This window comes from Haliotis asinina, chromosome 7 (genome assembly GCF_037392515.1).
Source record: "Haliotis asinina isolate JCU_RB_2024 chromosome 7, JCU_Hal_asi_v2, whole genome shotgun sequence".
Lineage (NCBI taxonomy): Eukaryota > Metazoa > Mollusca > Gastropoda > Lepetellida > Haliotidae > Haliotis > Haliotis asinina.
Genome location: NC_090286.1, coordinates 18027766 through 18053831, shown reverse-complemented (window position 1 = coordinate 18053831; position 26066 = coordinate 18027766). Strand labels below are relative to the sequence as shown.

At 39.7% G+C, this 26066-nt stretch overlaps 1 protein-coding gene and 1 pseudogene across 1 annotated transcript in view; both read left to right on the top strand.

Moving 5' to 3' along the window:
• The window catches only part of LOC137291108 (tyrosine-protein kinase SYK-like), a 172289-nt gene that overhangs the window by 120379 nt on the left and 25844 nt on the right, over nt 1–26066 (top strand). The window contains exon 13 of the mRNA XM_067822390.1: nt 13172–13361. Coding sequence (XP_067678491.1) covers nt 13172–13361 — 190 coding nt within the window. The remainder of the gene's footprint in view (nt 1–13171; nt 13362–26066) is intronic.
• On the top strand, nt 22619–24442 carry LOC137291088 (uncharacterized; annotated as a pseudogene).

Here is a 26066-nt window from a genome sequence, read left to right as displayed (position 1 = left end):
TAGTTTCTCGGTTTCCATGGAAACGATTCAGACTTTGTCTCAAAAGTGAGAGTTGTGTTTTGTTTCCAGAGCACATCTAAAAAAATTCCTAATATCTGTCAGCAAAACTTGGTAAATATATGTGGCAGACCCCAACGTGGTGCCTTTTGGTATGTACAGATTTTTTTTATTTATAATTTTCTGGGTTTCCTTGGAAACATTTCGGACTTTGTCTCAAAATGGAAGGATGGGCTTCGTTTGCAGAGCATAACTCAAAAATTTCTTATCTTTCTTCAAAACTTGGCAGATATGTAGGGGAGACCCTTTTGCTATGTACAGATTTTTTTTATTTATAATTTTCTGGGTTTCCTTGGAAATGTTTCGGACTTTGTCTCAAAATGGAGGGATGGGCTTCGTTTCTGGAGCACAACTAGAAAACTATTTAATATCTTACAACAAAACTAGGCAGATATTTGAGGCAAACCACAAAGTGGTGCCTTTTACTATTTACAATGTTTTGGCATTTTAATTTTTCCCGGTTTCCATTGAAGCAATTCTGACTTAGTCTCAAAATGGAGGGAACGACTTCGTTTCCAGAGCACAACTTGAAAACCATTTCATATCTTTTAACAGATCTTGGCAGATATATGAGACAGATCTTGAAGTGGTGCCTTTTGCTGTTTACAAATGTATGGCATTTATATTTTTCACGACTTCCATGGAAACTTAATCTAAGAAAACATCAATAAACTGTCAGATGATTTGTCCTTACAAATATGTGAGGGCTGTGGGAATATGTCATCTTCTGATGACTCTTGTTCATGTTTGTTATTCCAGCATGTGTGAATGGTTTACAAATTGTTATTGCAGCATGTGTGAATGGTTTACAAATTGTTATTGCAGCATGTGTGAATGGTTTACAAATTACATCACATTCAAGGTTTATAATGGTATAATTCGCACATACTATAAAGTGAGCGCGTTTAGTTTTGTGCCTCTTGTAGTGAACGAAGTGTTCATTTTAATTTTACAACACTCAGTAATATAGTTATGAAATGTAGTTTAAATGGTACAATTCATATACTGCAATACATTTGGATTATTCTCATGTCTCATCTGTCAGTAATCATCAGCCAAAAATATCAACAAGGTAGGGATTGTCCTTGTTTGAGTGGCATTTTAGAAGTTGAGGTGTACAAATAGGACAAATTGTATGTATAAACATCTCATCCTCCATTGCAATTCCTTCATTGTAACCCCCTTTATTTGTACATGTCTGGCTTCCAATCACTATCCTTTGTGTACTACTGGCTTCTCCAGCTTTCTGCTTCTCCAATCATGGCATTATGTTGCTCCTGTTGTCAATTGTGTTTTCTTTGTATACTATGTTATCTCATTGTTTTTATTGGTATATATATATATACAAGTTCTGGATTTTATGCATCATTCCTGCTTGACAACGGTAGAAGAATCTGTACCGAAACGTCGCAATCATGCAGTAAAGAAGTTGTTATCCATACAATTTGTCCTATTTGTATGGATTGTCGTTTCAGTTTTTAATGATAAATCTATCGTATTCTGCATGTATGGACATTCATAAATGAAAACGTAAATAGAGAAAAAAATATGAGGGTCTCTTTTTAATCACCTTAATTGAAACTTATACCAGATGCATGTTGATGTTTTCCACACTGTCATACTGTCAGCATTACTGTAATTTAGGTGCCAGGCACATGGACCGAAAATGTAAGTACAAAGGTCTACTGTAAATCGACAAAGTTCTCTGTCGTGAATGTTTTGCGAGATAAACAACCCAGTCAATTCTACGTCTTGTTTGTTTTGCGAGTCCACCTCCTGTAAAACCAAGTGGAATTGTTTACAATATATAACTTCTAAAAAGCACACCTCCCAAAGACAATAGTGATGTACATGCACACGCGCTGCCCACCATGACTGATCACATGATTTACCAGTGTAAGTGGGGATTACAGTCATAATGAAAAGATCAAAGGGTGCTTATGCACACATGCCTTGACATACGTAGTTCATTGTCTTAACTCAGTAATTAATTATTAACTCAGTGTCACATTGTTTGTTTTAAACATCTGGAATTAAACACCTTTAAATGGTCAGTCAGTCAAGACGACCATCAATTCACAAAATGTTGAAGTTTGTGACTGTAAAGAAGCGAAGCGACCCTGTTCTTCCCGGACTACCTGACCCTTCTTCAGCCGAAACACCGGAAAAAGCTGCAAGAATGACTGCAGCTAACAAGGCGATTGAAGACAGTATGAAGGGAACACCAGACACTACTACAACAAAACATGGTGTGAAACGGAAACGCGAGAACAATCACTTTTCACCGGAGACACGTGCAAAGATTGCAAAATATGCGGCCGAACACGGTAACACAAGGGCAGCTAAACATTTTAGCACTTTAATGAAGAGGAACATTGGTGAAAGCACGGTGAGATTTATGGAAAAATCTTACTTACAAAAGAAAGGTGAAGATAAAACAGCAGAAATTGACCAGTTGGCATATAAGAAGATGGGTCGGCCACTGCTCCTTGGAGAAATTGACAATCTCGTCAAAGATCACGTGATAGGCATTCGGAATAGTGGGGGAATCATCAACTTCTCCATTGTTATTGCTGCTGCAAAGGGGATAATAACTCACGAAAACAGATCTCTTCTAGCTGAGAATGGTGGCCCTATTAAATTGAATAAATCATGGGCAGAGTCGTTTTTGAATCGATTAGGGTTTGTGAAAAGGAAGGGTACAAAGGCTGCGAGAAAACTCCCGGACGATTTCAAGAAACAAAAGGACCAGTTTATTTCTGGAGTGGGTGATATGGTCACCGAGTACAACATTCCCCCAGAACTTGTGATCAACTTCGACCAAACAGGGGTTAAGATTGTTCCAGTCTCCAACTGGACACTGGCGACACAGGGGTCGAAACAAGTAGAGATCGTAGGTCTTGAATACAAGCGGGAGGTGACAGCGGTGTTGGGAAGTACTGCTACAGGTGAACTCCTCCCACCGCAAATCATCTATCGAGGAGTGACAGACAAGTGCAACGCTGATGGATTTGTCCGTGAATGCCTCCTTCAAGATTGCCATGAAAACCCACTTTACACAGTGGTATGCCGAGTGTGTTGCCAAAAACTTGAAAGATTGTGTTGCCAAGCGTGTAGACTTGAGGATAAGTGTCATGAAACCTATTTATGCGAGGTGGATCATTGCAAGCCTTGATGCTCTGAAGACAAAGAAAGAGGAAGTCGTCCGTGGCTGGCAAACTTCCGGCCTTCTTGATATTGTGATGAAGTGAGATACTGTTATTGTTATTGTTGTGTACTGAATGTGTATTGTTGCAAATGCTATTATAATAAATATTAATTACTGAACAAAACGAGAGAGGTTAATTATTACGTCTGGAAAGTTTTGCGCCTACAGTTCATTTGCAATACTAGCAAAACTTTCCTGCTCGCGAAACTTTGTCAATTTACAGTATATAGTTTGATAAATTGTGAGAGAAAGTCACAAAAACCAGGAGCTCATTTACTCCAGTATCACTGAGGGGTAGAGTATCTAAAATAACCAAAAAGTGAATAAAATGTTTTGAAGAATCCAAGATGCAACTGAGAAATACATTTACTTTTGCCATAAAGATGAGTATTTTTCCTTATCCAGACTCATGCTTATAATGCTTGTCTCCTCTTCTGTGCAAATGATGGTGGAACACTTGAAATCCCCCATAGTTCCCTTGAAGAGGATGTAAAAGTACTCTCACCTCCCTTGCCTCCCTTGTACACTTTCCTACCAAAAGTCACATGACCAACCATGCTTATCACTCTCTCCTCCATCACGTCTCCTCATCACAGATTCAGCACAGATTAGAGGAAGACTCTGATGCTTCATAAATGCCACAGCACAACAGATATGACCCTTTTTGAATGCCAGTTTTCCGACGAGAAGGCTTTGCAGCAGTCCTCTATGATGACAGCATCCAGCCAGGAAACTTCTTTACAAGACACAGCAGGCTCAGATCATCATGTTTCAGATGAAGAACTCAGATGGGAATGTCAGTGTTCTACAAGAGCTTTGCAGATAGAAGATTCTATGATCTACAGGCGAGAGGCTACCACAAATATCACTGAAGGGGAAGAGCTGTGTTAACATCAATGTTATTGTAGATGGGGATCACCATCAAGGCACATTCATTCCATGTCCGAGTCCAGCAGATCTCACAGCCAAAGATGAATTTGTCGGACAGGGATTTGGTGCACAGACCAGATGGAGAGGGTGACAGTGTCTTTTCCTGGACTTGGCCTGGACTTAGCATCACCATCAAAGGAGCTGAATGAAGCACTCACTTACAGAATAACAGATAAGGACTTCGACTGTGTCACGATTCCACCTGCAAACCTCAGCACGGCCTTCGAGAAAGCTGCGAATGATAGAAATTTAACAGGTTAAATTCAGTTTTAATTAGTGGTAGGAATATTGTATTTTGCATAGTGAGCAGATTTGCTTCCCCTTTTCATTACATCACTAAAACTGGCAAGCATGGTTTCATGGCGTGCACGGTGAAATTTAAAAAAATAATCAAAGAAAAAAAGAAAAACTGTATAGAATCATCTAGTGCTCCGAAATCATGGATAGAGGTAAACGAGAGGGTGCGGGGAAGAAGATGGGTGAGGTTTTGGAGGTGTTGAAGCCTCAGAAATGCGAGTCAAGTGGCAACGCAGTGTGTACAGAAGGTGAGCAGGCGGTTGGTGACATATCGCCGATTGGGCACACTTGATTTTCAACGCCCCAAAACAATAGCCGACTGCAGTAAGCACAGGATGAGTGCTTGAGTCTGGAAACGGAACTGCAGGCTTTGAAGCTGGAAAGACGAAAGGATTCATTGAAAGTTGAAATAAGGAAGGTTCAAGGTGACCTTGAAAGCATACGGTCACAACGTGATCATGTTGAGGTCAATCAGCAAAGGAAAGTAACTTCAACAGACAAGATTTTGTTTGACAACGGTAGACTCAAGTTGTGTAGCATAAAACCCCCACTTAACAGTGTTAGCATGGAAATGTGGGGCAATGCTAGTTTAGGCATACCAGATAAGATGATTGAGAAGGGGCCTCGATGCAAACAGTGCTAGACTACCACTGCTACATGTGTGACATGTTCAGAATGGCAAGTAGGAACTTTTGGACTTCTGTTTCATTATACGACAAGGAGTATAAGGACGTGCAGGCAAAGGGGTACTCCGAACCAGCTTCTCCGAGAACATCAGCTGGTGAGAAAAGATTAACAGTGTAATAGACACCATGTGGTGGGGCGCAGACACATAGCTTGTTCTGGGCAGAAACAAGTTAATGCAAGGGGAAGGCAACAACAGCCCACCAGGGGTTATGGTGGATTCCCTAATCAAAGGTCACAAGGCCCACTAGGTCCTTTTACGGCAGTTAGTTGGGAAATATTTTGGTGATATAACAGTGTATATTCGTGCCAACTATCTGACTGCAAACTGGTTCACATGTGTTCACTCTGCAGAGGCCCTCATCCATTGAGCAGCCACATGCAGCGCAGGGTATGGCTCCAGGTATGCAAAACATGCCTGCACCAAAAACTAATAAACTTTGCATACCCCACTCATAATAGTTTAAACTTCAACACATGGGTCTGCCTGTTGCCCGAGGACTATAAAGACAGGCAATATATTTTGGATGGAGTTAAGGATGGTTTCTGTTTAGCTGAGCAGGATATTGTTGGTACAGTTGAAACTCTGTTTTGCCAAAATCACAGATCTGCATTTATCTCCTCTTGAAGAACAGCTAAAAGCAGAACTGTTAGCAGGTCACTATAAATTGGTTTCACAATTTGTCCGTAGCCAAGCCGCCATGAAATATGTTAGAGACCTGTTTTGGATAAGAGCACTGAATAACATTGAGTTGGTGGCAGTGCACTTAGAGGGGGATTTTAATGTGGTTGCTGACACAGTATCCAGATTGGAGGAACCTGGACGCTTGTCCTTACTGTATAATTTGTTGCCACATTTATCTGTCATGCCTGTCACTATCTCAAACCTTCTGAATCACATGTCATTTGCATTATTGCTTGCAGATGGGGTGGCACATGCTCTATGCAGTAGTTGGCAAAGGACTGTACTTAGACTCAAATCTAAGGCTTTGGCGGAATCAACACAGAGAATGTACAGTTGCCAGCTAAGATCTTACTTAAAATTCTATAAAAAATTAGATGTTCCTCCATTGCCCACCTCCACAGAGACTATTGCTCTTTATATGGCATACCTAGTTGATGTGAAGGGCTTTATCAGCTACATATCGGTTCGAGGATATCTGGTACCTATTTCTAATCTTCAGAAGGACAATGGATTTGATGATGTGATAAGTGATAACTTGCATCTCTCATGTGTATTGCATGGAGTGAAGCGTGAACTTGAAGATGCGGAAGACCCCGCAGTCCCCATGTCTCTGCAACTGTTGTTAACGCTGAGGTCTAGATATATCAAACTTAACACGTTAGTGTTTGGGCTGCTTGTCTTACTGCCTTTTATGGTGTGCTGAGCCCAGGTAATTTTTTGGCTGAAAAGCAGTTTAATCCACGTAGAGATCTGCGTCTCTCCGATCACTCAGTTTGTAAAGGACACTGACACTGAAAGTGACAAAAACACTGCAGTTTAGGGAGCGGCAGTTGGAGGTTCTGCTGCCCAGAGTTGAAGGTGAAGCACTCTGCCCTGTAGCAGCTCTGGATAACCAACTCCAGAGTGAGAGAAGCCATCATCCAGAGCAGCCGCTCTTCTGTACAGAGGCAGGGACAGTCTTGACTAAGACTGTTTTCATTTCCACTATTCGTCAGCTGTTGCGTGATCAGAATGTACTCATCTCAGGTCACTCCTTCAGGTGTGGGGGTGCTACGTGGGCTTTTGAATGTGGGTTACCGGAAGAAATCATTCAGGCCCTGGGCTTCTGGAAAAGTGACACTTATTTGCGATACATGGACATATCGCCTAGAACAAAGATGAAAGCCACAGTTTGTTCAATCGTTGTCAGAGTTTTCAAGTTAGTTTAGAATGGTTAATTTTACCTCACAAACACCTTACTCCTCTCTGGGGTTGGGAGTGTTTTTTAGCTAGTGTTAACTAAGCAATCACGGGGTTGTAAAGCCATGCATGAGGCTATTTGTTCTGCATTCAATATTTGTCATATTATGTGTCATTGTAAACATTGCAATATGGCGCAGTAAATTTTGCCAATTCTCCTTTGTTTTATTGAAGAAGTGTTGTCCCAACCAATATGTATTTAACGTTTAAAACCAAACTCAAAATATGCCAACATTTAATGGATGAAGATTTCCTTGTATATGGATGAAAACTTCAAGCTCATCAACAAGAGTTGAATCAAGTCTCACAGAGTTGAAGACAAGAAGATTGTTCAGCTGGACACCATGACTAGGCAAATGTTTTTCAGCCTTGCAAGATTTGGAGAAATCAACAAGGTGCTCATCTCAAGGTTCCAGCACCCACGTCCAAGAAATCCGAGATCTTCGTGGTGTGCAACCTGCAGCCGAGGTCAAAAAGCATTTTGGTATCGGTTCCAAAAGGCTCTACGATATATGGCGAGAACCTAATGTGGAAACCAAGCCACCAAGTCAAAGAGCAACTGCCCAGAAGTAGCATTGCCAGACGCTGAACAGTTTCCACAAAAAGTGACCCATGGTAGACCAAATATAGCAATACCGGGCAGTACTTCGCCAACTATCCAGGATGTCTACAACCTCTTGGGGAGCTCAAAAAAGCTGTGGCCATGCTGCTAACTCATTTGGAGCAAACAACAACCCTGTTGGTAGACATCTTGTCCAAGCAGCAGTCAAAGAGGAAGAAGAAGAGGAGGAGGAGGAAGAATAAGAAGAGACACATTGTGATATCCAGAAGGTCAGTCAGATGGTGGAATAACTCCAAATGTTTGTACCTGTTGTTGTTCTCTGGAAGGTCTTCCAAAAGACATCAAAGCACAGGACACCACACACAAGAAAACAGCAATGACCAAACAAGTTTCCACCACCCACCACAGGGGCCCCAACCACATGGACTAGAAGAAAAAAATATTTTGTGTACGCAGTTGGAAATATATATTGTACTGTGTATACATCTCGAGCATGCATATTCCATACAGCAGAGGAAATGTGCCTCGCTTCCCATTTGAAGCATTCGACAAAGCAGAGGCTGCATACTGGAATGAGAACCCTATGGAATATTCTTCTGTGCCCCTGGTGGAACTATTTGTTTTTAGTTATATACTACAGACACTAGTCTATCTTTGTTTTCCTGTGGTGTTATCTTTTCTGGACCTACTCTACAGAGAAGCACGCTGTTTGCATTCAGCAGGGCTTCTACCACCTTCTCTAGAAAGGGCTCATACGTTGGTATTATGATCTCTGTGATGGGGTTTCCATCTTCCCCCACTATCAGCAGATACAATACAATTCTCACTTTCCATCAGAATGTTGTAGTGACAAACTTTTGGCAAATGTATTTTCCGGGCTCGACATCCAGAAGATTGGTTGTATCCTTTGGAAGTGGGGCTATTGCAGTCTCCACCACAATGGTTTGCATTTTTCCATCCAGCCGGCCATTGTAGTCTTGTTCTATCACTTCAGTTTCTATAGACGACAGCTTTCTAGAGTCTGGGGCAACAACTACAGCAATAGGATTCCAGGAAATGGTTCTTCCATCTTTCTGGAAAGTTCTAGTGGGTTCTATGTAGATATGCAGACCAACAGGGTATTCTTTTTAGTTGCTGGTATCCAACACGTTCTTTGGCTGTATTGGTCTGTAGTGGTCTCTACGAATTGATGGTTCTCTTCTAGCACATACTCCAGTCTTTTGTTTGCCGAAACCACTATCGGTACAGCTACAAGACCACTGTGCTGGATGTTTGTGCTTCTAGCTGTTAGCAGTATCCTATGTCGGCTATTTTTTTTGTGTGTGTACTTTGTAGAGCAGTTTCTTCCACATTCTTCCACAAATGCTGCTTCTTGTATTTCTTGCATTCTTTGATCCCTGGCAGATCTGGAATAGACTTCTCTGTTTTTGGCAATCTCCTGTACTCCCTGACGTTGAAATTTGGAAGAAGCCTTACCTATACCACTACACCTGGCTGTTCTCCACTCCCACTCTACTGTCTTGCAAGAAGGCAATAGGATGGACTTGGGTTGGCCTTCTACTTGCAGCCAGTATTGTTTTGGCATCAGAATCCTTGGTATACAACATAGTTGACCTAGCTCTACACAGGTATCTGTAGTGGAGATTATGTCTACCCAAAATCTTGGACATGCTCAGAAACCAAAATCGGCCGCAGCCTATTCTATCATTTTCTCCCACATAGCATCATCATATGCTCTTGCAGGAGCAACACGGACCCCAGAAATTCTACCAGTCTCTGAATGTGCATACCAAGCTATGAATATAGTGCCCTGTGACCGATTGGCTAGATCGAGACAGCGGTCTAGACATCTCGATAGGTTTTCCCATTGTTTTGACAAACAAGTCTGTGTCTGGAGGAGATACCATCTCAAGAGTTCGTTTGACCAAATCGTTTGCAATTCCTCCTGAGTTGTGTGGATGTGCGTAGAGCGACACTTCTATACTTGCACATCTAGGTGTAGAAAAGTTTTCCACAGGTGTTGGTTGGGACAATCCACAAAGTTTGCCACATGTCCACCGAATTCTGCATCGAAATTGGAAATGACTTTGTTGTAGAGTTTCTTTCTCATGTTGTAGCCATTCCAGGTCTTGCCCCAAGTATAGACGTGGGCCCCTACACTACCTGTATTGTCTAGAATTGTTGGATTGTCTGACTGCTCTCGGAAGCCATGTTTATTCCAAAGGTATTCCACCAATCGTTTGTGATCCAGCATGCCAGAGAAATCTCTTGTATAGTCGATAGAATACAGCTCAAAGCCGTGTACAAATAGTTGGCATTCTAGTATTGGAATCGACATTTGTAGTTCAACGATGGGTATTTCGGAAACATCTATCTTAGCTACAAACTGAGCATATGCCTTCTCTTTCGGATAGAGTTCTTGCCACTTTTCGTTTGCTTTCTTGCCTGTTTCTCTCTCTGTTCTAGTGATGGTACTCTGCATATGGAGATTCTGGAAACGACAAGTTTTGCGGAACCATCCTTACCTGTCATGCTGGATACGTAGGCATTCTTGCAAACATAGTCTTTTCATTGGAGGTAGCCAAACATGTATATATCGTTATTGTAAGTAGCCCTTCCGAAGGTTGTAGACTGGTTCGACCGAGATTGCCAGCAAGATAGTCGACACGGGCAATGTTCAGCACCAGATTGCTGTCTACAGTATTTTCTAGGAGGAGGTGTACTTCTACCGACTTTTCAACTTGCAGGCCCATGTCCTGGATTGTCATTTCGGCTATCATCTTGTACATTGTGTAGTGCTATACATTGGAACTACCAAACTCTGTTTGGAAATTTTCTACTACTACTTGATGTCATCTTTGACTGATTCAATCTTGGCGATGATGTCAGAGAGGTCGTAGAGTTTGCTGTTATCCCAATGTGTGATTTTTGGGAAACTGGAAGTTTCTTTCTCAATGCTGATTCTACTAACTCTGGGCTTGCATGCCTATCTTCTAGTCTTTCCGATACCTTGAGAAGACCAAGTTGTGGGTTATGAGAGTTTGCTGTCCAGATGCTAGAGGCTTTTTGGCTTGTTGAGTCCATATCTTCTTGTGGAAACAAATCAAGTTCCTGCATGATATTCTTGAATGAGTTTTTCCAAATTCCAAAATACTCAGGCCTGTCATTGAATTTACACAGTCTAGATAGTAAGAGGTCTTTCTCTTTCAAGAACTTAGAAAATTCTGTAAGTGCTGATGAGGTTGCTTTGGGACATAACTGTTAGCTGTAGGATTGAGCATGCTGTTGAAGACAGTCTTTTTTGGTAAGGACGGTTGAGAGACAGTGGTTGGACTAACGTGAACTGCTTGATGTGGTATGGTGACTTGAACATCATGTACAGAAGATTGTGGTGCAGTTACCTGGACATCATGAACAGATGTACATTGTCTTGTACATCTTGCATTGCACACAACTCAGCTTCAGCTTCTACAATGTCTCGTTCAGATTTCAAAAGTTTCATTGAATTTTCAAGCTTGGCTTTCAGTTTTTCCAATTCAGTTTCCCCTTGTGCAAACTAAAGGCTAATTTTAGCTGCCTCCGCCTTAGCCTTTGTGCGCATGATCAGGGAAATAACCCTTGATTGTGTGGAATCGCAATTGTGAAGCAGTTTTCTTAAAGGCTCCTTGAGATGCCCTTCCTGCTGACTGTATCTTGTTAAGTATTTCATCTCCAGCATATTGTTGTACTACCGATAAGTTATCACTCTCCTTAGCGCCTGTTTCAGCTAAAAAGTCTAGGAAATCTAGCAAGAACTCATTATAGCATGAGGATTCCATTTGTATATCATTTTCCCATTGCTCTGTGTGTTCACCTGTCATTTCTAATTTCACAGTCAGAAAGTGTTTTCACAAAATAGTCAACTCTTCCTTGAAAATAATCCTTTCCTTTCTCTGTCAGTATTCTAGTACCTGATCAAGATGTCATATCTATGTAGAGAGAATCTGAGATTCTGATTGTGATTGATTGGGTCTGATTGTGATTGTCACGAAAGTAGAGTACACTGTAACCTGTGCCGTGTGACTTGCAGGCTGTGCAGTTCTCTCACTAAATTGTCCTTACAAAGAAGACATAAAGATCTGTATGTATTTATAAATCGACTCATTCCTCTTGTTGACAATGTTAAAATAAATCACTATGAATAGAGGTGAAAGAACTATGCATACTACTAGGCGTACAAACTCAGAATATGGGAACATGTAACATCTAACACAAAAGCACATAATTTATACATACAAAATAACTAACTGACCCAAAGCGTTGCACCACATGCTGTAGACACATAAGGTACACCAGTCTCCAAATGGATGTTTAAACGCCCATGCACATACCATTTTTGGACACACAGCATATATAGAAAGTAGGTCAAGCCAATGATCTGACTCAGGCTCACAGCATTGTATAGAAAGTAGGTCAGATCTAGAGATATCAAGCCAGGTAAGTGTTGGAGAGGATTTGTCGTGGATGAAAAAGCGTTGGGAGAGGATGGGAAAGGATTGGGAGAGGATGGGAAAGGATTGGGAGAGGATGGGAAAAGAATTGGGAGAAAATGGGAAAGGATTGTGAAAGGATGTGAAACAGTTGGGAAAGGATGGGAGGGGATGGACACTGTCTGTGAAATATACCCAGAAACAATAACCACACCACCATAAAGAAATTTGTCTCCAGACCAGATCCAAGAAATGCTCTCCCTTTACAGTGTGCTCCCAGGAAATGATGTCAAAACATTTTGGTGGCTCTGTGTGGTATAGCAAGAGCCTGCCGCTTTGACATCACTCCCCAGCACCACCATATTATTTGCTGCAGAACTGTCAACCCTCTGACCCACTAATGAGATAGCACTTGTTTCGCCCACCATCAAGGACTTCAATCATCTGGGGAAGATCGAGGCTTGTACAGAGCAAACCATGACAGTGTTGCCAGCTGGTGTTTCCCTAGTCACCATGTTGCTCTAGAAAGCCATATGGAAGACCTGGAAGCACTGTACACCAACCAACACACCAGCGGTTGACCGATAGGACGGCAAAAATACTGAAATGGCCAAACTCAGGCACCTCTTTCTCATGGAGTAGACAAAAAGTGTACATATGTTTGAGTGTATGTTTTGAACATAGATTATAACCATACCCACTTGGTCTTCTTCTGACATTGACTGCCAAAACTCACTGGTGCCCTAGAGATTTAGGCTCCTATATGTGGCTATTGAAAGGGACACCAAGCGGTGCCTCCACTCGCGGATCATGATTTTTAGAGGTCACTGGGAATAGAACCTCCATCATGTATACTACTTACCATGTCTGGAAAGTATGTGATGCTGAATTCTAAAGGTTGACATTTTTCTGGTTACAGGTCATCCTATGAAGCCCCATCAATCATTATGTTACATGGAGATATTGCACTTAGTGCATCATTTCTTTGACCATAGTGCAAATTTTTTAAACATTATTATTTTGACTTGATTTTCCTGCAGGGACCTGAAACAGTCAGATGTGGTGCTACTTATGAAGCAAGTAGCTGAAGGCATGACCTACCTTGAAGCCAGAAAATTTGTTCACAGAGACCTAGCAGCAAGGAATGTACTTCTTGTAACAGAGAGATTTGCCAAGATCAGTGACTTTGGCATGTCCAAAGCGCTGAACAGAGACAGTAACTACTATGAGGTAAATTTTCACTCCATACTTAATGAGGTCAAGTTTGACTCAACACTGTATGATCTTACTTGCAGTCTGTACATGTCTAGTGAGCTTGCACTATCAAACCAGCTGAAGTCTGGGCTAGTACAAGCAGACACACGTACACTTGCATGCATTTCTTCTTATGTACAACGTTAAGCCCCATTTCACTTCACATAATAATGAAGTTTGAGTCAACAGCATGTGATTCTAACTGAAATCTGTACTGTTAGTACAATTTGCTTGTTTTATTTCATTTGACTGCCACTTGGCTTCGTTTACATTTTACTTATGTTATTAGTGGGTGGGTGATTTCAAGCAATTGGTGTGTCATTAAATAAGGGAAAACTAAAAACATATTTGGCACATTATTACTAGGTAGATAGAAAATTATTGTCCAAAAGTATGCTGATTGTTTCAAAGTCCAATTTAAGTTTAACTCATTAAGCCCTGGAGCCGCTCCACTGCCCAACACCTGGCACCCCTCGCTGACTGCCTGATTGCTGCGACGAGGCTAATTAGTGCTAATCATGCCTGATTTCCCTGGCAGGTCTCGGATATGACAGGAAACTGTGTAGTCTCACAAACAAGTACTGATTATTTAATTGTGTCGTAAAGATGGAAAAGAGGCCGATGTGAATACATATATTACAGCATTTCATGTAATTTATTACATGTGTCCCTTATACCCCTTTGCCAGTGTGTGCTGTATTTTTATCAACACCTACGCGGTCTTTGTACGTACGAGATGAACAAATATACAAATTCCTCCTGTCTCTCTCATCGTATTGACTGAATTATAATATATTATTTATAATAAGGTTTAAGAAGAGGGGGGAACTTGCATTATAATCGTCCACATTTTTTGACAATACATTGCTCGTGCTTACTGACTATTTCAAGGAAATATCAATAGGTGTGTAAGTAACATGGAGCATATAGAAATTTATAGTTTGTCACTGTGTTCATCTGAACTTAACGCTGTAAACATACATCACCATTCATACACATACATACTGCATGATACATTTATCATTACTCGATGCTAAACAAAGCTTCCCGTCATGTGATGGGATAAAATATCACGAATGTAACGCATTATATATCACTTACTCATTATTTTGGCTGATACTTTGACCAATCGTATCGTGAGAACCTGTCACATAGGAAGGGCAAGGTGATGGGGCGTGGCCTAAATTTCTGAAGGGCACGTTTGGTCATTCAGATTGGATACATTGACTTTTTATTGTATTGTTGACAAGTGGATATGTTGTGTTTTGGTTGTAGAGTCTAACTATCATGTAACAATTTGTGTATTGTCTGATATCGTATCGCTATCAAGGTTCACCAGACTGCACCCATGTGTGCATATACAGTACAGAGAATGAAGCGTACGTAGCACCATCAAGTGGGTTGTCTGACAAAATAACAACATATGTTTAATTTACGCTTGTCCCGGGACAGTCCGTTCAATAAGGGAGTAGGGGCGTGGCTACGTATAAATTTTACCGGAGACTGTTGTTTCAAGACCAATAGTAGCGCTAAATAATCCTATTACTGTAGTCTGAATGATGATACGCAAGGGTATCAATACCATGATTAATATGCTATCCTGCTTTTACTGATGATGGATCAACGGAATTAGTTGCTATATGTGATAATTACAGAGAAGTGTCAAGAAACTTTCAATAGCACTTAAAGTAAGGGATTATGTAAGTGTGCCTTTCTTCACACATGTTTGGAATCTTTGTATGTAAGACATACTTAAACCAAATTATGTCCCACTCATATCATTGTGTGAGATTAAATTGTTCAAAACATCTATGGCAGTAAAGACGAATTTACGCACATGCATAATAATCAATGAAAGAAGCGTTTTCGCTGATACATTGCTAGTGTTTACTGAATATTTTAAGGAAAGTACTAAGAAGCTAGTCTGTGACTTACATATAACAGATTCACAGTTTGTCGCTTTAGTTCATCTAGATTTAACGCATAAAATATACGTTATCGCACGAACATACATGTATGCATATTGTATAATGCTATTCCTTGCACATACATAAGACAAAGGATCATGGGATGGGCGTCATCAGTGTTCCCGAATAGGTCGTTTTGTATCTTAACTGTTCAATATACTCCCTGATTTGTTATCTATGACCAATCGTATCATGAGATACCTGTCCCATTGGAAATGACAGGTTATGGGGCGTGGGCTAAATTTCCGAAGAGTACGTTCGGTCACTAGACAGCTTGGATACAGATTGACTATTGGTTAGATCGTTGACCAATCGATATGCTAGATTTTGGCTTTATCAACTCTAGCTATCATGAAAAGTTTGTGTATCATGAACATATATAATCGTAAGGATGCCTGAAATGTACACGTAGAACTAACAAGCACTTTGACGAGTTTATTTTTCTTTGAAGCACTCAGAACGCTACAATCCGATTATTTTTACCCCGGATAACCCAATCCAACTATTGAGTAGAGATGGTATTTATTTGCATATACTTTTTGCGTACACTACTTGTACATCAAACATAATGGTTCGCTGAACAGTTCAACTTAATCTGCACATTGTTACGAATAAATACCATAATTCAAGTACATGTATTATAGAATTTAAAAAAGTAACACGATACTGATTTATTGTGATGTATACACCTGAAGTTGAATCTCCCCAAATATTTATGAAGATGGACATACTTATATTTGTTTTGAAAGCAAACAAGGTTCAGAAGATTGACAATGGGCGTGACTCCACAAAACAGGTTGTCCAATGCCTTAGTTTGTTTTACATTTGTCATGTGACAAAAGTTTACCTGGACATGCATTCGGCCAGAGGCTGTCATTTGAGGTTGAAAGAGGTGTTCACATATCTCATTTAGTGTTGTCTGATTGAATGATTATACGCATTAATTCCGTAACTGATATATTATCCTCCTTTCATTGACGATGGATCTGATACACGTGATCATTACACAGGATAAGATAATTACAGAGATCAAATACAAACGTTTCTTACACAATGCTTATGTAAATTGCATTGAAAAATCACATTTCAAACAAGCATGAAACAGCTTGAACAAAATACCCCAGTTACCTTTGTATGGTTTATGTGCACTATACATGTATATTATGAGTAGATGCAAGAGTTATCACTTCATATTCGATTATGTATTATTGTCAACTTTAAAAATGAATTAGGTCTAAATTAGTAACTTGGTTTATTTAAAATCAACACAAACATGAGTGTAATACAGTATTGCTAATTATGTCTACAATTCATTATATGGACTATTACAACGAATGAATGAATGATTTAATGTAGAAGATGGTTTTGTCACCGTTAATTCAATCAATGTGCAAACATAGTATCTTAGTATTCACTCCCAATGACGAGTAACAAACACGTACCTCCTGTAACAACATCTCATAATCCCTTTTCTCGCAGACATGTGTTCATTTGCCTGTATAAGCCCCTGACATTGCAAGCAATTGTTATCAAAAGACATTAATAGTTCTTCTGATTAACACAGAAAGTAACCACTCTCGTAAGAAAAGCTAATCTTTCATCATTACTGCTAAACTGATTGAAATTATAGGTACAGTACGAATTTAAAATGCAAAACCCCCAATACGCGGCTCTCGCTGAATGAGAGGTGCTTTTCGTAACCCCCAATATGCGGCTCTCGCTGAATAAGAGGTGCTTTTTATTACCCCCAATAAGCGACTCTCGCTGTGAGAAGCTAATTAATTTGCCGCATATACGCGGCTCTCGGCCTTAATGAGTTAAATAATGTAAATTTTCATTAATGTACCTGAATTACTTCTTTGACAGTGGAATATGTTTTGTTTAGGAACCTGTATAAATTGTTAAAGTAGTGCAAACCATTTTCAATGTTCTTATTTTACCTGACTTTAAATTTGTATACTGGCATTGGCAGATGTCAGTGTGATGACAAGATAATTGAAAACTTTTGTTGTAAACAAATCTTGTTTTCGATGTCATCACATATTCTATTCAAATGATACTGTTACGTTTATTCCAGCGCGTCCTGTCATGAATATTGTGTAATGAGATACAGGATTTATTAATTTATGAGTCCTTAAGTGTTATGGTTCATTATTGTTTACACTTGCCCACATAAAACTGATGTTGCACTGTGTTACACATATGAAAAACAAACATGACATGCTTCATCCAAACTTTGCATAAAATATTGCTATTTTTATAAGAATACAGTTTATAGGACTTCCGTGTGTAAGCCCTGGCGATATTTTAAGAATTTCCCATTCTACAAGTGTTTCATGTATCATCTATATTTTATTATGACGAGAGAAAAACAAAAAATGACATCACAAAATCTAACTTGTTTTGTGGTAAGTGCAAAGGACACCAGATATGATGTGACAGACAGGGATTATCTGGGAAAAATCTTCTGTTACATGATATTACAGTAAATTTGGAGATATTTCGTCTGGCAAATTGAAATTTAACCCAAATCACTAGTTAGAAAGATTAATCATCACTCATAGAAAAATATAAGCACTTTCATATATTTTCATGTGTTAATTCTTACAAATAATATTGGTATTTTTCTCTCCCAAATGTTCTTGGGTTAAGACACTAAGAATCTGTCAATCCATTGCCAAAGTGTAAATAACCAATTTTCAATTACTATGTTTCAGAGATGTAGAAAACTAACAGTTTTACATAATTATTTGTGTAAATCAAATCAAATCAAATTGCCCCAACTACAAAATGCCCCAAACCTTAGTTCAGAATGGACCAGATTGTTTTTATACAATTTCTTGCTAAAATATACCACAAATTCAGATGGGTGATAAACTTTGTTTTCAACAGTAAGTCTTTATTTTGTGAATTATTTTCAATCATAAATAACTGGTGTATCAAGGGTATTCACATATGGTAGTTCAGTGAAGACAAACACTTGTGGAGGTTTTCAGGGATTTATTCTGGCACTGGTAACATGGGATATGGAGATCCCCAGTTGACTCAGTCCATGTAACTGAACTCACCAAATGCCCAGAATAATAAAATATACATCAGGACATGAGTCCATGTCTCATAATGCAATATGCATCATGCCATACGTTCAATATGGTTACCACTATACTGTTAATACATCTGGTAACTGCCAGTCATCCAGATTTTAACAAAGACAGATTAGACACACAAGAGAATTTAAAGATTTGACACCATCTACATGTCTGGCAGTGATCAATTTCAGTCATCACAATGAAGATGGACATCAAGCTGACAAAAGTGCTAGAACTACTCACTCTGCTATGCTCCTCCAAGCTGGAAGACCAGCAGAAGAAATTCAGAGCACCAGCATGTCGTCTGAATATACTTTTACAGCATCTCACAAGTGATATTTACAAACCACAAGAGCAAATGACCTGTAAGCTACTCACACAGAAAACTGTTCCTACTTGCCCTAGCCACTGCAGCTCAGATGTCAGAGATACATGTGCTGGACTTTGGATGAACTCGATTCAACCATACATCTGGGACTTGGGGACGTCTAGGACATATGGGACATCATTGTAAAGAATCCCAGTCAGACAGATATGTTCAAATGACTAAAACAAGGAGAAAGAAATTCAAGTGCCTATTCATCCCCGTGTCTACAAAGACATCGAGAAGAGGTCTGAAGATTGGCAACATCATTTCGGAGGAGTGCCTTTTTACTGAGGGCCTACAAAGCCACAGGATTGGAACCTCCATGAGCATCCAACCTACATGAAGTCAGAGGTCTGGCGTCTACACCTGCACAGAAACTGCTCAGTATGATGCTAATGGAGGACTGTATTTGGAAGTCAGACACGTTGTTTGCCAACCACTACCTCAGAGACATTGCCACTGACGAAGTATCTGGTATTCACCACATTGGGCCACTTTTTGTGGCACGGCAACTACTAGTTCCATGAAGGTGCTGATTGAAATCTCACCCTTTATCATGCTGACTTGTTCATGACATTCCCTCTGGAGAGTTTGGGTTGAAAGTCCATACGTACCATCCAGACCAGACTAGCAAGAGTGATTAAGACCCTATTCCAGTAAGGAAGATACTCATACATGAAAAGGTCACAATTCTTTACAAAAAGGCAGCTATCATAATCCATATGTCGGTATAGATAACAAGTTAAAAGAAGATACTCGTATATCTACAAATCTACATGAATCTGAAAGATTCACTTTTCTTAAAGAAGTCTGACCAGATGTGGTCCCCCAAGACTTCTGAAATCATTCACATTGAAGGAGATAAGCTTACTAAGCTTGAGTCAGGATAAGAATAAAATATCAATTTTATCCAAAAAATCACATTATCAATAGAAGTTTAGATATGAATACATGCAATGAAATGTTTGCATCATTCACTCATGGGATCTTTGTACATATAAATATGTATATATACATTGCATTGTACATTATCCTGTCTGAATTATATCTCTCCATTACCATCTTGGTGTATATATGTGTATAAGCTGTTTTCCAATTCACTCATGAATGACAGTTGGTGGAAGTTGAGAAACATTAAACCTTCGGTAACAATTTCACCCTGCACAATCACTGACCCATGACTGTTAATCTCTGTTAATTCTCCCAGTATGTGGAAATTAGCCTTTTCCTTTAAGGTCTGTGTGTATTTGACATACATGTGGCAATAAAAAGAATCAAAACTGAAATCTCAATGAATTAGTTCCAAACTGGACAGCAAAAAATGCAGTGCTCGATTTAAGGATTTTGAACCTATTTGCCTCCGGTGTCACCTTGCATGATTACCTTGATGCCCCAGAAGAAAACAGATTGCACCTCCTGTTGAATATGTTATATAATTATCTATTACTTGTGGTTTTCATATTGCTGATTCCACAGCATCATTACAAGAAAATTATTTTTTTCTGGCATGCTAATTTTATTTTGCTTCATAACATTTCATGACATGAAAAAGGTCACTCTTTCAATCACCGGCACAATAGGTATGAATTAGAATTTTGAAAGATATGCTTTTGAGGCAAAAGAATTATTTGAAATTTGCTACTTCTCGGAGAAGAAAAGATTAGCTGTTGTAATGTGTAAAATAAATACCAATTATTTTTCTAATTCATTAACACTGATGATAACTATTTTGTTAACCAGTCATTCCAATTTTTAAGAAGTCCATTTACATTTACATCTTACACATCTTACATCTTTTCATTCATTTCTGTCAAAAGAAAAAGGAAATTAAGGCATGACATCTTCAGTCATCCGAATTGTGCTTTTTCATGATGATAGACACAACCTCCTCTACATGCAGCCACGACAGAGAATGGGACTTCTTGGAAACGCTGCCTAGTCTAACACAACAGGAACTTTCCACAAAATATGAGGACTACTACTGCAGCCTTCTGCATTACCCCGAGTGTCAGAAGGGCTGTGCTGCCAGTGGAGAACCCTGCCACTCTCCTGATCTGCGCAACAAGATCAGGAGGTACCAAACCAAGGGCAGTGAGAACAATGGGGAGCTTGATGACAGTGTACTTGGGATGCAAGCAAGACATTTCAAAGGAAAGGCCCGCATGTTTATCATGCTGTCATGCGTTTCTTGATTCTTGCCAATCACATTGCTGTCAAAAGGGACAGAAAATTCAATAATATAAATAAATTCATTGGCTTTATCCAAGAGAACAAGATCAGGTTTGTTGGCTGAAATTCTTCAGAGACTATATTTGGGCCTTTTCCACAAAAGTTTAAAAGCATTTTCCACAGCCCTGGACATGTTTAGGGTCATACCATGTAGAGACCTTGGAGTGAAAGCAACAGATAGGGCGGAGACAGTGGTTAAAGCAGTGAGCTATGCCACCATGTCTTTTAAGATATGCTTTTTGTGCCAAGGAACGGCATCCACTTACAAGTTGTTGGTTAGTCTCTGTAAATTCATTGCAAAATTAACTTTTCATGTTGATATTTTGTTTTGGAATCTTATTTGGTTATTGCGGATGGGAAGTGACTGGTTGTGGGCAGCAAAAAGAAAGCTGACAAGTGAATGAGTCGGCTGGATTGCTCTTCTGTTCCACATTCTGTATATAATCACAATGCAGTGGTTTCTCAGAAATCTTGTCCACAAATGACCAACTCTGGATAGATGTTGTAAAAAACGTCACCTGGTATACTCCCTTTGCTGTAGCGTTAAGCATTACATTACCATCAACAAAATCAACCTCAAATTTCAGATTCTGTCCAACAACATGGACATGCTGAGAATAGCTGTGGAATTCCTTTCTGTTATCATGAGTCTTGACATGCGTCACCAGAGGATCATCCAGTGAATAAATATGTGCAAAAGTACACAATAAGATTCTATCTATCACTCTCCACATCAAACCCAGAGAGATTAAGAGAGAAATGAGGGTGGCGGGATATGTTATTATGTTGATAAACTAGCCTGTTTCAATTTCTTTTGGCAGCATTTAGAAGTTGTTATGTCTGACCATGATCTTTTATGGATAAGTCTTCCTTTAATTCTTTGACACACGTTTCATGGTATTTCAGAGCCCTTCATCAGGTGATGCCATAAAAGGCGACTATGCTTGTCGTAAGAGGCGACTAACGGGATCGGGTGGTCAGGCTTGCTGACTTGGTATGACACATGTCATCTGTTCCCAATTGCGCAGATAGATGCTCATGTTGTTGATCATTGAATTGTCTGGTCCAGACTCGATTATTTACAGACCGCCGCCATATAGCTGGAATATTGCTGAGTATGATGTAAAACTAAAGTCACTCACTCACTCACTTATCAGGTGAACTTGATGAAGGGTTCTGAAATGACCCCGAAACATTGTGTGTCAAAGAATTTAAAGAATGCCCTGTTTCAAGTTAACCATGCCTTTTCACTTTCAAGTCAGCCATAATTATTTTGGAGATTTTTGAACACTTTAAAGCAAAAAAGATTTTAACATAATGCTGTTACGTGCAATGATTGTTTCTTGGTCCAGAGGGCTTTTGAACTGTTAAGACAACAAACGGTGATTAGATAAATTTATCTAGGGTAAATATGGTAGTTAAAGCCGATCACTGTTGATGCAGGCTTTGCACGAGACGTTGTGCTTGTTTAGTCACGTGACAGAAGGTTACAAGGTGGGATGAAGAAATTGTTTCATCACTTGAGGTCTACGCGTTGCTCAGGCGAGTAGCTTTGCCTTGGTTTCTGTCCTATTGTCCCTAATGGATCAACAAGACTCCTCTACTCTGGACGTCTCTCAGGAGTCGAGACAGTCCAGTTCCCAACCTTTTGAGTCCTGTCAGCTGTTTAAGGACTATATGGACAACAGGCTGAGGACATTGAAGAGAGACATTGTCGACGAGTCCGAGGAAAGGTCACTCAGTGTTTTCAAAAAGGTGAGAAAATTTGATACACCCAGCTTCAAATACAAAGGGAATGAAATTCAATTTAAGTTCAACACTGACATTTCAGATAGACTAGATTCGGTCGAAAGACATTGTAACAGGAGGGATTTTTCCAAATGTCTGGAACTTATGACAGTATACAATGTTCTATTAGGAAGAGGAATTAGTTCATCAGATTAGCAGACCCTTCTTCTTCCGGATGGGGATTGATATCAGAGTTAGAAGGGGATGATATTGCTTCTAGTTCAGAGGAGGAGAGAAGGTTTGAAAGGGCAGAAACTTCGCAAGCGTCAACGACGTGAATTCGGCAGGCCCCAAGCCAGAGGAACTCGAGGATCCGTTAACCCATGTCCTTATCCTCAACCAACTTTGCCACCAACAACTCAGCCTCCCAATCAGCCTTTTCGATAGTACTCCAGGCGTCCTTACCCAGTTTCCAGGCCATGTTTCTTCTGCGGGGAGGTCTGACACTGGCGAGCCACGTGCCCTGCAGCAGCAGTTCTGCGCCGGTCAGCCCAACAGGACGCAAGAAATACAGAGAGGCACAGTCTTGGAGAAAACTAATGTTGAGAGTTCATCAAAAACCCTGGCTTCCAGGAATTTACTTTCTAGTTCACCTATTGAGTTAGAAGAGCTGTTTACCACTGACTTGTGGAGTGAGAGAAACAATCTACAGGACGAGAGACTACTGACTTTAGCCGACAAGTTACCCGATATAGTGTTGAAATCAAGGGCACCAGCTACAACAAGCAAGTATAGTAGAGCATGTAAGAACTGGAGAGAATGAGCCTCCAGTTTTGATATTAGTTTTCTTCCAGCGTCATCTTTTCATGTTTCGTTGTATCTAGTTTCCCTGATTCAAAGCGGTAAGCATAGTTGTAGCGTAAAAGAAGCAGTTTATGGTATTTCATGGGCACATAGGATCGCAGGACTCCCTGATCCTTGCGCAGATAACCTGGTTATTAATGTTAAAGAATCAGCAATGAGAACCTGTGTAAAAACCTGTGATTAAGAAAGATCCAATCACACCTGATATGTTGTTAAAGTTGGCAAATACCTTTGGCGGAAGCAATGCTACTTTGCTAGATTTAAGATTCTTATCAATGTCTTTGCTCTCATGCAGGATTTTTCAGATTTTCTGAAGTAGTGAATATTAAAAGAAATGATATTACCTTTGAAAAAGGCTATATAAGCATTTTTCTCAGAACAAGTAAAACTGATGTTTACAGAGACGGGAGAACTGTTTTGATCTCTCTTACTAGTTCTCCTACATGTCCAGTTGCTATGTTAAAGAGGTACATTGAGGCAGCAGATCTTGTAGAGTCTTCTGAACATTACATATTTAGACAACTGTGTTATTGTAAACGTAAATCAAAATACAAATTGAAAGGAAAATCTCCGCTCTCCTACACTAGAGCTAGAGAAATATTCCTGGAAAAATTAAAGTACATCTGTGAAGATACTTCCAAAATCGGACTGCACAATTTTCACTCACGGGGAGCCAGTACTGCAGCTAACGCCGGTGTACCAGACAGACTGTTTAAAAGACATGGTCGTTGGGCTTCAGAGACAGCTAAAGACGGTTATGTGAATGACGATATAACTTCATTACTCCTAGTGTCAGTGAATTTGGGAATTTGAATGTTTTTGGTTGTGGCATTTGTTGGAAGTAAAGTTGGTTTGCATCAACAGGCCCGTTCTTTTATATCGAGGCGCAGGAGACAGCACCCTGTATTACAAGTATGTTGTACTTGGTAAATAATTTATGTTCGTTTGAGCGAAGCGAATTAGAACATAAATAAATTTATCTAGGGTAAATACGGTAGTTAAAGCCGATCACCGTGGATGCAGACTTTGCATGAGAAGTTGTGCTTGTTTAGTCACGGACAGAAGGTTACAAGGTGGGATGAAGAAATCGTTTCATCACACGAGGTCTACGCGTTGCTCAGGCGAGTAGCTTTGCGTTGGTTTTCATGTTTTTATTGGGGTAAAAGGCCACTGGGCTGTGTTGCAAATTGAGGCCACTGGGCAGTGTTAAGCCAATGGGATGTATTGGTAGTGTAGGCCACTGGGCCGTGGTAAGCCACTGGGCTGTTTTGCAAAATGTAGGCCACTGGGCCGCGTTAAGTAATGTACATTACAGTGAAAGCGATTCTTCAATACACTGATTAGCATTGAACAGAAGGTATTAAAGATATATTTTTGTCTTCCTTTCCATAGTGGAGAATATTCTGATGGTGAAAAAAGACAAAATAACTGTCATGAATGTCAATCATGAGTTGCATTCGAGATCATCCAAGGACACTTACCATTATGACACAAAACCAAATCCATATAATTTCAAACTACATCTTTTGGTTTGTGTGCTGGTCACAATATACAAATGTTTGGAGAAGAGAACAAATAAAAAATAATCTGCGCAATTTTTTAAAAATGAAGAATTCAAATTTGTTCTTTCCTTAAATGGATTTCATGAACCCATATACATGAAATTACATTACTGCCCTTGTATCACATTTTTTGAAATTATGAATTCTCAGACAAATATTACCTATTTCACTTCAACTGACAGAACAAATTAAGATGAGGTGAAGATAATGTACAGTTCTCACATGCATGTGACATTATCCTACCATGACTCATATTTGTATAGGACATTTTAACATATGACTATGGCTTTATGAGTTTTTATGCTAAATACAATCAGAAAGGTTTGACTGAGACACAAGCAAACACTGTTTCAATTATTTGAAATATTTAACTGCAAACAAATCTAATACTGTGCTTTTCAATGGCATCCAAATTCAGGATTCTTTTAAATCTGACTACAGGGTCACCTGTCTTGCACAAGACATCAGAATTCATGTGACATCATCATGCTTAGGCCACTGAAAAATCTACTTTTTCTTCACCAAAATGGGCAGTAGGGTCTACCAGTGGATAAGGCCTTTGTTTGTCATGCCGAAAGTGCGGGTTCGATTCTCTACATGGACACAATGTGTGAAATGCATTTCTTGTGTGCCCAACCATCATATTGCTGAATTATTAAAAAAGTGGGTTAAAATCCAATTCCCTCACTACCTCACGTGTCCCAAAAAGGATATTTCCACTTCATTATCCTCTCCATCTGCTTGAAACACATTTGAAATGTACATTACCATCATACATATTCTCATGTTTCGCCCTAAACAAGAGGGTTTCTGTGTTTCCCTTACATTCTGTTAGACACACAAACATACTGTTATCAAGGTCCCACACATTATGT